At 42.2% G+C, this 16,225-nt stretch overlaps 1 protein-coding gene across 1 annotated transcript in view; it reads left to right on the top strand.

The window, feature by feature from the left end:
• The first annotated feature begins 2,451 nt into the window (after positions 1–2,451).
• Positions 2,452–16,225, top strand: part of LOC5573231 (caprin homolog) — a 33,886-nt gene continuing 20,112 nt past the window's right edge. Inside the window, exon 1 of the mRNA XM_001654395.2 lies at positions 2,452–2,861. Coding sequence (XP_001654445.1) covers positions 2,631–2,861 — 231 coding nt within the window. The 5' untranslated portion in view covers positions 2,452–2,630. The remainder of the gene's footprint in view (positions 2,862–16,225) is intronic.

Below are 16,225 nucleotides of genomic sequence, written 5' to 3'. Positions count from 1 at the left end.
GGCACTAAAATCGGGACAGGGCTTTAGGACCCTATTACTGTATTCAGTAAAAGTTGAAAATGTGTACTGAATGACAGTAAACTTCAACAAAATAAGCTGATAAGTCGGTAAACTTTACATTTTATAGTCGAGAACCGTAAAATAAATTACCGAACTGAGAAACGAAAATTGAGTGTGTATTCTACTAAACAGCTCGAAGATTTACACTCAGGTAAATGGACTATCGATAAACATAGGAACCCCTTATGAAAATTCGCCTCAAGGAATCGGGTTGAAATTCATAAATTTGCCTTAGGAAACAGAAATTTTAAAACAAAAATAGTTTTCGCGGCAACCTGGAATCGAACCAAAGACCTTGCGATCGACAGACTCGTACGTACACCCCGCGCCTATCGACGCCTTGATGTGGAGTGATGCTGGAACGGTACATAAAACGCTCGCATTGCAATAATCGTTCCACCTTTCATAAGGCAAAATGTATGAATTTCGATAGTCCAGTTCGCTGCGTGTGTTACCTTTTTTCATGTTAGTCCGGAAAGATCGAAGGTACTAGCGAAAGCGATTTGCATCAAGTCTGCCTTGATTGTCGTTGGCAAACTGGACTTATCTTGCAATTTGAAAAAACTTTGTTTAATATTTTCGTGTGTAGTATCTGTGCCTCCCTCCCAGGTTTATTCCATTTACTGAACGTCCCGGTCAACCAGTCAGCGAGTTTCGATAGCGATCGATACCGATTCGTTTTGAATCGTTGGCGATTGCCATCGTTGGACAAAGATCTATAAAGAAATCGGAGGACTGGTTGGTCGGGGTACGTTTTCATTCGGGTTATTGAACCAAAATTTGAAAACAAAAACTGTTTTCGCGGCAACCTGGAATCGATCCAAGGACCTAGCGATCGGTAGGCCCGTTCGTACACTACACTCCTATCGACACCATGATGTGAGTTGATGCTAAAACGATACATAAAGCTTTCGTATTGCAATAACTAGTAAATAAGGCAAAATGTATGCATTTCGATAGCAAGGGGGTGGTCACTCTACGTAGTGTGCCTAGCGCAGCTGTGGCACATTTCGGCGCATTGACTGGCACAGCGTTTCAAAGTGGGTTGCTATAAACATCACATTGAACTGAAATTCCCATCTCAGCAATCATTGGTTTTCTGAGTTGTTCTCCATGTATCGCATACGAAATATGTTGACATTAGGGCTTCGGTTCGAGAAAGACCTCCTTATACATATCCCAAGTAACCACAAGCTTTATAACACAGACAAACAGACGTAACACTTGGAACAAATGTCGATCAAAATCATAGTCACGAAGACATATACGCCCAATGCTAAAATCGGTGTGTTTGGCCGATATGCCAACAGATGGCGGTAGTGTACAAACGTCAAACACGAACAAAAACGATGCGAGCGCTGCGGGTGGCGAATCGGCCACCTACCATATTTTTGAACCGACCGTTAAAAAGGTGGTCGATGGCCAATGATGAGAGTGTGACGTCTGTTTGTCTGTGTTTATAACATTGCACGTATTCTACTGCATATCAACAACATTGATGCAACATTGCTTTTATTCAACAAATTTCAAGAGCTGTCAAGCAATAAAGCATTAACCCTACATTACAAATGTATGAATGCACTAACATCACTTTATAAATTGTACTGGTGCATTAATATTACTTTATAAGTTGCTTCATTGCTTCATCGTCCTTCTTGCATTAATTTAACTGTAAAAGTGCCCTTTTCCACTTTTACACTACTTTAATGGTAGGCTTACGGCAATGCAGCTGCATTATAAATACATTGATATAATGCTCCATGGTTACTTGGGATACTAATTTAACATTAATGAACTTTCTTCTTATTTCAGAACGAAGCACCATGTTTGTCGCATTAGTGTTTCATATGTTGATAGTTCAGTCGAGATGACGTGATTCATTCTGACCGAACCGGTTCCGCTTGTTCGATAGTTAGTTCACAGCGTGAACCGACGGTTGCTGCTTTTATTCAGGGAACGCCGCGTGTCCTTTTGGGCAATGGATCTATGCACGAGTTCACTAATTTGACGTTTGAGCGGTGCCGAATTCACTCGTTACCATGGTCACGTATATAACATGGCACAGCTCAAACGTCATATAGTGAACTCGTGCATCGGTCCATGCACCAATGCATGAGTTCATTAATTTGACGTTTGAGCGGTGCCAAATTCACGCGTCGCCATGGTCACGTAAATAACACGGCACCGCTCAAACGTCAACAAGTGAACTCGTGCATTGGTCCATTGCGTTAATAAATAAATTGAAATTGCATGTTTTCCGTGTGTCCGCTCATCTAACTGGTATAACCAATTTTGACAGTCCATGCCCGAGGGGTAGGAAGTTGAGCATTGTCATGACGGTCATGACGCAAAGAAACGCCAAAACTGGTATACAAAATGGCTTGTGCTGCATGGGCGCATCAATCACCGATTCAAGTAACTCGACGTTCTCTTTGTCTTAATTACGGAGTGGTTTTGAAATTTGGTTGCTCTTCAAACATTCTCGAATTTGGCGTCGATAATATTCCCTAAAAGCTAAGCCGAATCGTTGATCGAAACGACAGCAGTCAAGTCATTGCGACAAAATTAAAATGCCCAGCCTGAAAGTGATAGAAACCAGCAAAATCAGCACCGCCGAATCGTTCGCCAATCCTCCTCCAGAAAGTGGTGCTTCTGAAGAATGCAATGCCTCAAAGGAATCATCAGCTGCTAATTCCTCCGGAAACAATAACGGGAACGCGGCCAAAGAACAGCCGGCCAATCCGTTGCAACAGATTGTACTGATTATCGAGCATAAGATTCGCAATCTGGAGAAACGTAAGGTGAGTTAGAAATGGTACATGGAAATTTCTTATCGCCATCTTGCTTGCTCTGCGAAATTCATCGACCATAAGCTGGATGGTTTCTTTTTGGAAGAGCCGGATAATACGCATTAAGATTATGGGGTTTCGACTTTTGTACAAATTATTTTAAATCAAGTGCAAATAATGTTGATTCTTCAACGCAGTTTTGATTTGAATTATGCGTTGCTTAGTTTATTGACATACAAACAGTACATATAGGGCGAGTTGATGCTTTTTTTATCGTAATTTTAATTCATGTAAGAATTCAGTACAAAAAATGGTTGAAGTAGAATTATTTCTTTACTTCTTTCGTTGCTCTTGTTGAAAATTGTGACCCATCTTGTCATTTAGGTACAACAACTAGATATCAATTCCAAAAATCATTGGAAAAATGAATATAAAATAACAGAGTATACACTTTATTTCTTTCTTTAATTTCAAATTTCAATTTGAAAGTAAGAAACTAGCCTTCGGCATTCAAAAATGTATATTTCCAATCGTAATGCATTCCCCATCTTTTTTCTTAATTGTTATACAGTATTGGACAATACATTTGCAATTTTCCATACAAAATGGTCAATGGTGAGTGCTTCTCGATGGTCCAACCAATCGAGTTCGAGTTTCTCGCGTCGTCGAATGATCAACGAGTTAAAAATAACTTACGGCTAATTAGTAAAGGATGGATGATCAATTTGGTGAGTTCGTTTCATGCTTCTACAGTCATCTCTCCCTTACTCGATATTGAAGGGACCATCGAGTTAGGGAGGTATCGAGTTACAGAACACAAAATCAATGCATCTGCGATTCAAGGGACCATCGAGGTAGCCATGAAAACCAACTTTCACTATGGTTCTCTAACTCGATATCGAGATACGAAATATCGAGTAAGGGAGAGATGACTGTATTATAAATTTACAGTACATTTTTAAACGCAAACTGTTATTGCTTTTGACATGACGAACTACAAAAAGTAGTAAAAATGCATGCTTTTTTGAAAACTTAGAGATAATTGAAAAATGTTGAAAATTTGACGTATCGCCTTAAGTTTTAGCCTAATTGGATATTTATTTCGAATATGGCAAAATAGTTTGGATCAAGGTATCTAGAAGGGAGGTACTCCTATGTGTCAGAGTGTTGAATTCGCCATTTTGAAATACCAGGTGACAGCTGGCGAGTTTGTTTTGGTTTGAAGGTGCTAACTCAAGACGTACCTCTAAACATTTTTCACAGTTACACTCCATCTCGTTTCGTTCGGCTTTTAACTTCACTAGTCATAGAAGAATAATGCAGCATCTTAGTAGCTTTTCCTCGCTTTAAACAATAAAACACTTGCATTTTACATCCTCTAAAACACACGAAGAAGGTAAACGTTACTCAGAAATGCGGGAGAAAATTTTCACTTACCTGTAGGATTTGTTTTCTGTGATAAACAATCCCTAACATTCCCATAGAAACGATACACGAAAACATACTCGCCAGCTAGCCAGCTCGCCGGCTGTCACTTTCACCTCCCCTGTAGCTGACCTCACTTCGCACCCACTGACTGCTTAGATCACTGAACCTCCCTTCAATCAATCTTGGTTTGGATCACTCCACCATGATCGAATATAATCATAATTTGAAAGTATAAATGTATGTTGTACCATATTCAAATTGAATATAAGCAAACTACGATTTTGATCAAGCACCTCCTGTCCCCCAGTTTCGGACAGCTTGATTTGTTATAAGATATCTTTGTAATTTTTGCACCTGTGTCTCAAAATACATTCATTTTTCATGAATTCTCTCGATTATGGTATCAACTTACTTACTTATTTGGCTTTACATCAATTATCATGATAAAGCCTCGTCAACAATATTTGGCCAATTTACTCGGTTCATGGCCGCTTCTCTCCATCCTCGACTGTGACCCACGCTCTCCAGGTCCTGGTGTACCTGGTCAATCCACCTAGCTCGCTGCGCCCCACGCCTTCTTGTTCCGACCGGATTCGTAGCGAACACTATCTTTACAGGGTTGTTTTCCGGCATTCTTGCAACATGCCCTGCCCAGCGTATCCTTCCAGCTTTAGCTACCTTCACGATACTGGGTTTGCTGTAGAGTTGAGCGAGCTCGTGGGTCATCCTTCGCCGCCACACGTCGTTCTCCTGTACGCCGCCGAAGATCGTCCTTAGCACTCGGCGTTCGAAAACCCTAAAAGCTTGCAAGTGCTCTTCGAGCATAGTCCACGTCTCATGCCCATAGAGGACTACCGGTCTTATGAGCGTTTTGTACATCGTGTATTTGGTGCGGGGGTGAATCTTTCGTGGCCGCAGTTTCTTCTGGAGCCCATAGTAGGCACGACTTCCGCTGATGATGCGCCTTCGTATTTCCCGACTAACATTGTTGTCAGCCATCAACAAGGATCCGAGGTAGACGAACTCGTCCACCACCTCGAAGGTATCTCCGTCTATCGTAACACTGCTTCCTAGGCGGGCCCTGTCGCGCTCAGTTGCGCCAACCAGCATGTACTTTGTTTTCGACGCATTCACCATTAGCCCGACTCTTGTTGCTTCGCGTTTTAGACGGGTGAACAAATCTGCCACCGTTTCAAATTTTCTCCCAATAATATCCATGTCGTCCGCGAAGCAAACAAATTGTCCGGATCTCGTGAAAATCGTGCCTCGACTGTTAAGTCCGGCTCTCCGCATGACACCATCAAGCGCAATATTGAACAACAGGCACGAAAGTCCGTCGCCCTGTCGTAGTTCCCGCCGAGACTCGAACGAACTGGAGTGTTCGCCCGAGATCTTCACGCAGTTTTGCACACCGTCCATCGTTGCTCTGATCAATCTTGTGAGCTTCCCGGGAAAGCTGTTCTCGTCCATTATTTTCCATAGCTCTACGCGGTCGATACTTTCGTATGCCGCTTTGAAATCGATGAACAAATCACCATCCTAAACTGTTCCGTTTCCCAGATTCTGACTATCAGCCGATGCAGACAAGTGGCCAACCTGTCCGGGCCCATCTTGATGAGTTCGGCTCCGATACCATCCTTGCCAGCGGCTTTGTTGTTCTTGAGCTGTTGAATGGCATCCTTAACTTTCACCATCGTGGGAGCTGGTTGATTTCCGCTGTCCGCTGTGCTGACGTAGCCATCGCCTTCGCTGTCCCGACCTTCTGTGCCTGTGTTCTCTGCGCCATTCAGGTGTTCATCGTAGTGCTGTTTCCACCTTTCTATCACCTCGCGTCCCTCCGTCAAGATGCTCCCATCCATCAGCTCGCGGCACGAAGCCTTTGCTGGATGTGTTGAGCTTCTGATAGAACTTCCGCGTTTCTTGAAAACGGTACAGCAACTTCATCTCTTGGCATTCCACCTCATCCAGGCGGCGCTTGTTCCGGAATAGGCGGGTTTGCTGTTTCCGCTTCAGTCTGTATCGTTCCACGTTTTGTCGCGTACCATGCTGCAGCATTGCAGCCCGCGCTGCATTCTTCTCCTCTAAAACCTCCCTGCACTCGACATCGAACCAATCGTTTCTTGAACTCCGTTCCACATATCCGACAATGCTTTCGGCAGCGTCGTTAATGGCTGCTTTGACTGTCCTCCAGCAGTACTCAAGAGGGGCCCTATCGAGCTCGCCCTCATCCGGCAACGCTGCCTCAAGACTCTGCGCGTACGCATTGACGACATCCGGTTGTTTCAGTCGCGCTAGACTGTACCGAGGCGGGCGTCGGTACCGTACATCCTTGCTTCGACAAGCAACGCACTCAATATTCACACGAAGCACAGCTCGATTCCTGCATCTTCCGATTTCAACACGATTAATTTCATTTCCAGCCAACGCAAAGTCTCTTTGTTTTTTTTTTTTATCTTTTGATCGGTTTTCACGCCGGTTCGGCTAGGGGTGTTCAAACCGCATGTTTAAATCTAATCCCATACACACATAACATTTTCTAGCAAATAATCATACAATCAGGCCTAAACCACTACAGATAGGTCCTGACGTCTGTTATGTCGGAGAAGTGCCGCCCATCGATCAAGACGTGGTCGATTTGCGATTCTGTCTGCTGAGGTGATCTCCAGATGTACCGATACGGGAGGCTGTGCTGGAAATAGGTGGTACGAAAGGCCATGTTCTTGGAGGCGGCAAAATCCATCAGGCGTAGGCCGTTCTCGTTTGTCAGCCGGTGGGCGCTGAACTTTCCAATCATCGATCTGAACTCCTCCTGAGCGTTCAAATCTCCTATGATGAACTTGACGTCGTGGCTTGGGCAGCTGTCGTACTCGCGTTCGAGCTGCGCGTAAAAAGCGTCTTTATCATCATCAGTGCTTCCGGAGTGAGGGCTGTGCACGTTGATTATGCTGAAGTTAAAGAATCGGCCTTTGATTCTTAACTTGCACATTCGTTCATTGATCGGCCACCACCCGATCACGCGCCTTTGCATATCACCCATCACTATGAAAGCTTTGCCCAGCTCGCGTGTGTTGCCGCAGCTCTGGTAGATGGTATGATTACCTCTAAACGTTCGCATCAATGCTCCTGTCCAGCACACCTCCTGCAGCGCTACGATACCGAAACCGCGGGTCTTCAGTACATCGGACCAGGGTGACCAGCGCACCGGGAAATCGGGAAAACCGGGAAAAAGCCGGGAATTCCAAATCACCGGGAGAAAATCGGGAAATATACGGGAATTTCAATCAACACCGGGAAAATATTGCATACCAAGTGAAACATCACCAGCAACAGCATTATATTTTTTGTGGATTTTTACTATAGCCTCTGGTTCGAATCAATAAAGTCAGGAGTAATATTTGGAAACATATTCCTATAGTTTATACCACTTTCTCTAACCTAATTAATAATTATCCAGCAAATTAAAAACAAGAAATGAAGAAATATCTCGCGAAAAGTGTTTTTTTATGAAGTTTCATGAAGCATTTCATGTTACAATCTACAATTTTTGGATGTTATCAATTACATTTCTCTAAACAAGCTTGCGATTTGCGAAGGTCAAACTAATTGCATTTACAGCCTGTATTCTTAGTTGGAAGTCCTTCCACTCAAAACTTATTTTTTATTGCTAAAGATAAGTTGTTGGCATCCTTAGAAAATATTATTTCAATCATTTATCAAAAACAACTTATGGAAAAGTTTACCTAATTTTTCAAAAACATTTCATTATTATCTTGCAATATAAGATTTCGAAATATTTGGTAAATTTTAAACCTATGTTCTTTATTGAAGATTTACCATTCACTTCTTGATTGGGGATGGTAAAGATAGTATAAAACTCTCTTTTATATATTATCAGAAATCAAATTGCTCTGAGAAATACTTTTAGGTTGGTGGAGGTGAATACAATCAATAATTTTTATGCTGATGAACATGGAACGAACTGTTGAGCAATTGATAAATTCGTTATTGAGTCTACCAAGTCTGTGTGACCGTTTCAAATTAAAACTAAGATTCAAATTAACTAAGAACCTTTTTTAAACTAAACTTTTTCATAATAAATTCCTCGATTACGTAAAATGAAAGACGTAAAATATCGTTTCATAGATCAAACTGAAATTTAGCAGAATCAATATAAGCCATAACAATTTCAATTCGCAGCAAGACATCTTATTTCCGTATACCCCTAATAGAAATGTTTTGTTGTATGACCAAAAAACTCGTAATTAATGTCGTTTGAAATGGCAAACCAATTCGTAATAATCATTTCTTAGTACCGTGCACCCCCGTTAATTTGAACGGTACCTCATGCAAACCATCGGGGTTCATTTTTAATTTGAACATCTAGTCACCCTAGAATCGTGTTTCTGGTCACCTCTTTCACTGTTTTGTTTTGATTTTGCGTTCCGTTCCACAGCGTTCCATTTCACTTAACTCCGTTCCATGAGCTAAATGACGTTTGAACCATTTTTAATCTGAACGATGTGCAAATTAGCGGGGTACAAATTAAAAAGTGTTCAGATTAAATGTGGTCAAACCAACGCCGGTATATCATTAAACCGGGAATATTTTTGAAATATCGGGAAAAAACCGGGAGAAAACCGGGAATTTGAAATCAACTTTTCACTGGCCACCCTGATCGGAGTACATGCGAGTACTTCCAATGAAGTTGAGAGATTTGCAGTTCCACATACCGAGTTTCCAATCGCCGGTCCATTTTCGTCGCTGTGGTCTTTGCCAATTGATCCGGTCCGTATTCTCTCGTTGACGTTCCTGTGCTGATGTGCTGTTTTTCCGGTTGGCTTGCAGGGACTTACCCCAACCTCCTAGATTTCCGGAGGACCATTCCCCCTAAATGTTCGGAGGGCCATAGTGCGCAGTTTAGCTTAGAGTCCTTCTCTGGCACTCGGATGATGATCAGCCGCACCTGACATGGGGAACAGACGCTGTTATGAGCCGCTCCTAACATGGAGTACAGACGCTCAAGGTTTGCAGAAGCAAATGCAAAAGCAACCCCCCCCCCCCTTTCCTGTCAGCATACGACCAAAGTTCCCGCCGGGGGTTGGTTACCCGATCTTCGCCAAGGTTACTCGTACTCCGGCCAGTACCACGAGGAGGTATGGTTAGCGGTTGCTGGGCAAGAGGCTAAGGACCGCACAAAGGGTTCTATTTTATTCCTGCAGGTACGCGAGGTACCAATGCCGAGCCATTTACCGTGGTATCAAAAATACTATAAAAATAAGAAGAATTTGCAACATTTACAAGAACAATTTGAGTTTTACATATGTTTATTACAAGATGTCCATCAAAAATTCTTTCATATACGACGAAAATTAACACATTATTATTATTTATCTTTATTTGAGTGGCTTTTTGTCCTTGGCGAATTCGCCACTTCGAAAAATAACACATTTTACGATGTTGTTCTGAATTTAAAATTCAGAGCTGATAACCAGGCTCTGCCCCAGTAGGGAAGTAACGCCAGAAGGAAAAAGAAGAATAACATTTTTTATGTGCTTATACATATTAATAACTTCTTTGCAAAATAAATGTTTCTTTTTTCAATCAAATAATGGGCGGTGAATTGTATTCTTACGGTACTGTACTACGTACAACCAAAATCTGATTAGAAATTTTATGTGATTACTGAAAGGCTATAGTTTCAATAAAACTGAATTACAGTTATAATTAAGATGTTAATCATCAAATTCTTTGAATTTGCATGAATTTGTTGGTAGAAATACCTGTTAAGCAATAGTGAATTTGGTAGTAGACACAATTCTCGAATACCGTAAAACGGGGCGAATTGAAAGAGTGGGGCGAATAGAAACAAAGCGACCTTTTGTTAAAAATGCGACTATTATGCAATGATAAACTTTAGAAACCTACTGAAATATATTTTTTTCATTAGTTTAATAACAACAGAGTATCGCTAAACTATTTTCAAATTAAAAATTTTGCTACATTTCTCATTAAAAATTTGAGAAGAAAATATTGAAATCTCAATCATTTTTGATAGCATGAAACATCCGCCATTTTGGCTGATTTCAAAAATGATCTAAAATTGAACTTGGTTTCAAAAATTTTAATTTTTTTCTTCACTAAGTAAATACTTGTTGATATTTCTTCAAGATGCAGTTAAAAATGTGTTTATTTTCCCATTTAAATAAAAAAAAGTATTGATATTTATTGAACAATGTTTCTATTCGCCCCATTGCGGGGTGAATAGAAACATACAACATTTTCATAAATCTTTGTACGATATAATTTTTATTTTTTAACAGCGATTGTGGTCATAGCAAAGGAAGAAGCGACCCATATTTAAGACTAATAAAATTGGATTTTATCCACACGGTTTAAGTTGTACACATTCAAACATGTCGAAAAGTGTTTCTATTCGCCCCATTTTACGGTAACCTGTGATCTCGCCTTGAAAGTTATTGGTAACCAAATGTGTAGCTTGTTGTTACCGAGCAAGATAATGAATTTACACGTTATTCAATAATGCTATGGTGAAGAGAAGATCCTCCTCTTTCTTCCAATGGTGATAGTTTTCTTCCTGAACTATTCATTTGCTTTGCTTAGAAGTTATGCGAGAATTATGCGTTTAAGCAGCAGTAGGGGGAAGTCCTCAATGGCCGGACAGCCTCTATGCCCGGACAATTTGAATTTTCCAAAAACGAATAATGATATTAAGATTTTAGTATTCCAGGATTATACCAAAATATATTTTTGCAGTTGACACAAACTATGATGTTTTCATGTCCAAACGTAAACAAAAAGTAGCTGTTAAAAGTTTCACTCTGATACAATCTACCAAAAAAATGTGAAACGATAAAATTTCATTCAAGTGTAGTCACAAATGTTTCTTTTAATTTAAGCTGAATTGTCTCCGAACGTTGACTTCAGTAAGTTTTGCATCAATCACAAGGCAAAATTTATTAGAAAATGTCGAATTTCAAAGGAAAGCAACCTTTTGTAAACCATTGCAAGTCCTCTGTGGCCGGACACCTCTTGTCTTCTATGACCGGACAGTGAAAATGTTAACCTAATAATTGGGATCTAATTCGCTTTTTTCATAAATGTATGTTACAAAAAACAAACAGCAACAAAAAAAAAAGCATAAAAACAAAACTTTCGGTCCTTGGAGGCCTTATAAAGTGCTGTAAGTGCTTTTAAGGCAAATGAGGGCACGAGAAGCAGCCACAAGATATGATGTACAGTCATCTATCCATCGAGTTAAGGAGATATCGTGTTACAGAATAAATACTAAACCATTACAAATATGCGATTCAAGGGACCATGGAGGTAGCAATGAACACCAAATTTTACTATGGTTCTCTAATTAGATATTGAGATACGAAGGTCGAGTAAGGGAGACTTGACTGTACCTAAGAGCACACTTCAACCTTCGAGCTGACAAAGAAATTGTGAAGAACTATAAACTCGTTGAATTCCCGAAGACACTCTTTCATCTGTATACGAGCAACCGCTAATGCAACATAGACGGCGACATATGGCATATCGATCTATGGCGCTGATCAAGAAGGAATTTATGGAACTGACCTATGATCTCGCTAATATGCTTCATAGTACAGCGTATGATGCAAAGATTAAACCCACAAGGCATGTGCTGACATACGAAGCACCCCTTGGCCTTTCTGTGGGTTCGGTGTAAACTTTGATGGTGAAAATTGTTACCACCACTAGTTGTGCAACCAAGTATGCCATGCTTTGGGTGCGCAACCAAGATGACAGCAAAAAGCAGAAATGAAGATCATTCAGTTACGAGATTTCAATCAAGATATACTTATTTCAATAAATAGTTAGAAATTTATCACCTCGTTTCACTCGTAACAGTTTGGCGACGAGTATTACTGAAAAATCTTCCGGAAATTTTGAAGACCAGCTGAAACATTTCCAAAAATGCCGCGCGGAATTGATGAAGCTGTCGGTGATCAAGGCGAAGTATCCAATCAAGCGATTATGAACAAGCTGCTCCTGCTTCTGGACCGGTTGACCTCTAATCAAGCTGTTCCGGGTAATCCGCAATCAAGAAACACGCCTGAGCAGATCATTGAGTCGTTTTCCGCGACAATCAAGGAGTTTCATCATGACCCAGCTGCCGGTATGACGTTTGAAAGATGGTTCTCAAAGTATGAAGATTTGTTCAGCGCCGACGGGAGAGAACTGGATGACGTAGCAAAAATTCGCTTGCTCATGCGGAGTCTCAGCGTTCCAGTTCATGAAAAGTTCTTGAACTATCTCCTGCCACGACACCCACGAGACTTCACCTTTGAAAAAGTAGTGAAGAAACTGAAATCTGTTTTCGGACACCACCAGTCCCAGTTCAGTCAACGGTACGATTGCCTCAGGATTGTGAAGAACGAAGCAGACGATTACGTTACTTACGGTGGCATCGTCAACCGCCAGTGTGAGGACTTCGAACTGAATAAGCTGACCATCGACCAATTCAAGGGACTAATTTTCGTTTGCGGTCTACAGTCATCAAGAGATGCAGACGTCAGGACAAGATTACTATCGAAGCTTGAAGCAGACACGGCGGCAACGGTAAATCTCGAGAATTTAGTCACCGAATGCCAGAGGCTGTCGAATCTCCAACACGACACAGCTCTGGTGGAGAAGAAGCAATCACCTTCATCGGTCCAGGCAGTTCGGCAACCCAAGCAGCCGAAATCCTCTGGTTCTCAACATTCAAGCGAGAAGACTCCTCGAACACCGTGCTGGCAATGTGGAGCCATGCATTTCGTCAAAGAATGTCCATTTTCAAGCCATCAATGCAAGCAATGCTGCAAGACCGGACACAAGGAAGGCTATTGCGGATGTTTCACCAAGATAGCCAGGCCATCCGGATCCTCAGTGAATACCGACCATCAAAAGAAGAGAAAAGGCAAACTTCAAGGCAAGCATTCATCTCAGTCAAATCACATCCTTTCCGTCAACGCAGTAACAGCACATACATAAGTACGTCACCGTTCTCATCAACGATAAACCGGCGCATCTTCAGCTGGATTGTGGTTCGGACATAACAGTCATCTCCGTCCAATCATGGAAGAAGCTTGGTTCACCATCAATCACCAATTCATTCCATCGGGCGAATACTGCCTCGGGTGCTGCACTACCACTGAAGGGAGAGTTCCAATGTCGGATGACCATCAACAACGAATCCAGAACAGGCACTTGCTTTGTCACTACAGTGAAGAACTTGAACCTCCTGGGACTGGATTTCATCGAAGCATTCGATCTTTGGAACAAACCGCTTGCTTCCATCTGCAATCAAGTAAATCAACCCAATTTCAATCCAGCCTGCGGAAGCCGATACCTCATCCGTTACCACGAAGTATTCAAGGACACACTAGGTCACTGCACGAGAACGAAGGTAAAGCTATTCCTGAAACCACATGCGAAGCCTGTTTTCCGTCAAAAGCGACCTGTTCCGTTCCATGCTATACAGAAGGTTGACGAGGAATTGGATCGATTGCAGAAGCTAAATATCATCACTCCAGTTGATTATTCCGGATGGGCAGCACCAATTGTCGTCGTGAAGAAGCCAGGAGGAAAAGTACGCATATGTGCTGATTACTCTACGGGACTGAATGCTGTTTTGGAACCACACCACTACCCTCTTCCAACGCCCGACGATATTTTCAGCAAGCTGGCAGGTAGCAAGATCTTCAGTGTCATTGATCTCTCGGATGCTTATCTACAAGTTGAGGTTGATGAAAAATCAAAGAAGCTGTTAACAATTAACACCCATCGTGGACTGTTCCAGTTCAACCGGTTAGCTCCTGGTGGGAAATCGGCACCGGGTGCATTCCAGCAGCTGATGAGCAGTTTGATTGCGGGAATCGAAGGAGTAGAATCTTTTCTGGACGACTTCATCGTGCACACCAAAACAGAAACTGAACACGAAGAAACTTTGCAAGCTCTGTTCACTCGACTTCAACAGTTCGGATTCAACTTACGACTGGAGAAATGCAAATTCGGCCATCAAGTTTATTGGCCACATAGTCAGTTCAGAAGGTATACGTCCAGATCCAGCAAAAATCAGTGCAATTGTTCAGATGCCACGTCCTACCGATATCAGTCAAGTCAGATCTTTCCTCGGAGCTGTTAACTTTTATGGCAAGTTCGTCAGAGAAATGCATCAATTACGCCGGCCGTTAGACAACTTGTTGAAGAAAGATAGTAAATTCGTTTGGAATCAACAGTGTCAAGAAGCTTTCATCAATATCAAGAAAGTTCTCCAATCCGATCTGCTGCTAACCCATTACAATCCAAGTTTGGACATCATCGTAGCTGGAGACGCTTCAAAGACTGGAATCGGTGCCGTCATCATGCATCAGTTCGCCGATGGACAAGTCAAAGCTGTTGCTCACGCTTCAAAAACACTAACACAAACTGAGCAAAACTACAGTCAAGTGGAGAAGGAAGCACTCGCTCTAGTATTTGCTGTGACCAAATTTCGCCGCATGCTGTTAGGTCGCCATTTCAAGCTCCAGACCGATCATCAACCACTCCTGAAAATTTTTGGATCCAAGAAGGGAATTCCACTTCATACCGTCAATCGCCTCCAGAGATGGGCACTAACGCTTCTGGGATTTGATTTCGATGTGGAATACGTTCCTACTGACCAGTTTGGGCACGCAGACCTCCTCTCCCGGTTAATCAACAATCATGAGAAACCAGATGAAGAAATCGTAGTTGCTGCAGTTAGCATCGAAGAGGAAATGGACAGTACCCTGTGTGAGACGTTTAGCAACCTTCCAGTCACGTTCGAGATGGTTCGTACAGCCACGAAGAAAGACAAGCTTTTGCAACAAATAGTCAGGTGCATCAACAAAGGCTGGCCGTCTACCAAGCAAATTTCTGATCCAGCTCTCAAGATGTTCCATTCCCGGCGAGAATCTCTTTCAATCATCAAGGATTGTGTAATGTTCAGCGACCGAATCGTTATCCCAGCTGTATTTCGAGCTCGAATTTTGAAGCAATTACATCGCGGTCACCCTGGTGTTGAGCGGATGAAATCAGTTGCACGCAGTATTGTATACTGGCCTGGGATTGATGAGGAAATTCAACGTTTCGTTCGAAGTTGTTCCATTTGTGCCAGTGCAGCGAAATCACCGCCACAAATTCAGCCTCAACCGTGGCCGAAATCAGAAGGACCCTGGAAACGACTTCATCTGGACTACGCCGGACCAATTGAAGGGATGTCGTATCTGGTCATTATCGATTCATTCAGCAAGTGGCCAGAAATGTTTCAAACCCAATCAACAACAGCATCTTCGACTATCCGAATTTTGAAAGAAACCTTTGCAAGATTTGGAGTTCCTGATACTATAGTCTCGGACAATGGAAGCCAATTTTGTAGCAATGAATTCCAGCAGTTTTGTGAGTATTCCGGTATAATTCACATACGTACCGCTCCCTATCATCCACAGTCAAATGGACAAGCGGAACGGTTTGTTGATACCCTCAAACGTTCACTACGAAAAATCACCGACGGGGAGAACATACCATCATCCGAAGCTCTACATACATTCCTTCAAGTGTATCGTTCAACGCCAAGTACAGTTCTGGAAGGAAAATCTCCAGCAGTTGTGATGTTTGGCCGCCCGATGAAGACTACTCTCGATTTGGTTCGACCCACTGCACCATCATCAATGATCCAGCAACCGCGGAAATCAACGTTGAAAGCTGGGACACTCGTCTATGCGAAAGTGCACAAGAATGCGTCCAATTGGAAATGACAGCCTGGAACGATTATTGAAGCAGTTGGAAATGTGAACTACAATGTCCTTCTGGATCAAGTCTCTGGCCGTTGCAAGTTGATACGTACTCACGCAAATCAGTTACGTCCTAGATACAACGATGTCGAACAACCGTTACGT

The sequence above is a fragment of the Aedes aegypti genome, chromosome 3 (assembly GCF_002204515.2).
Source record: "Aedes aegypti strain LVP_AGWG chromosome 3, AaegL5.0 Primary Assembly, whole genome shotgun sequence".
Lineage (NCBI taxonomy): Eukaryota > Metazoa > Arthropoda > Insecta > Diptera > Culicidae > Aedes > Aedes aegypti.
The sequence above is the reverse complement of the archived record's forward strand: the minus strand, read 5'-3'. Positions and strand labels throughout refer to the sequence as shown.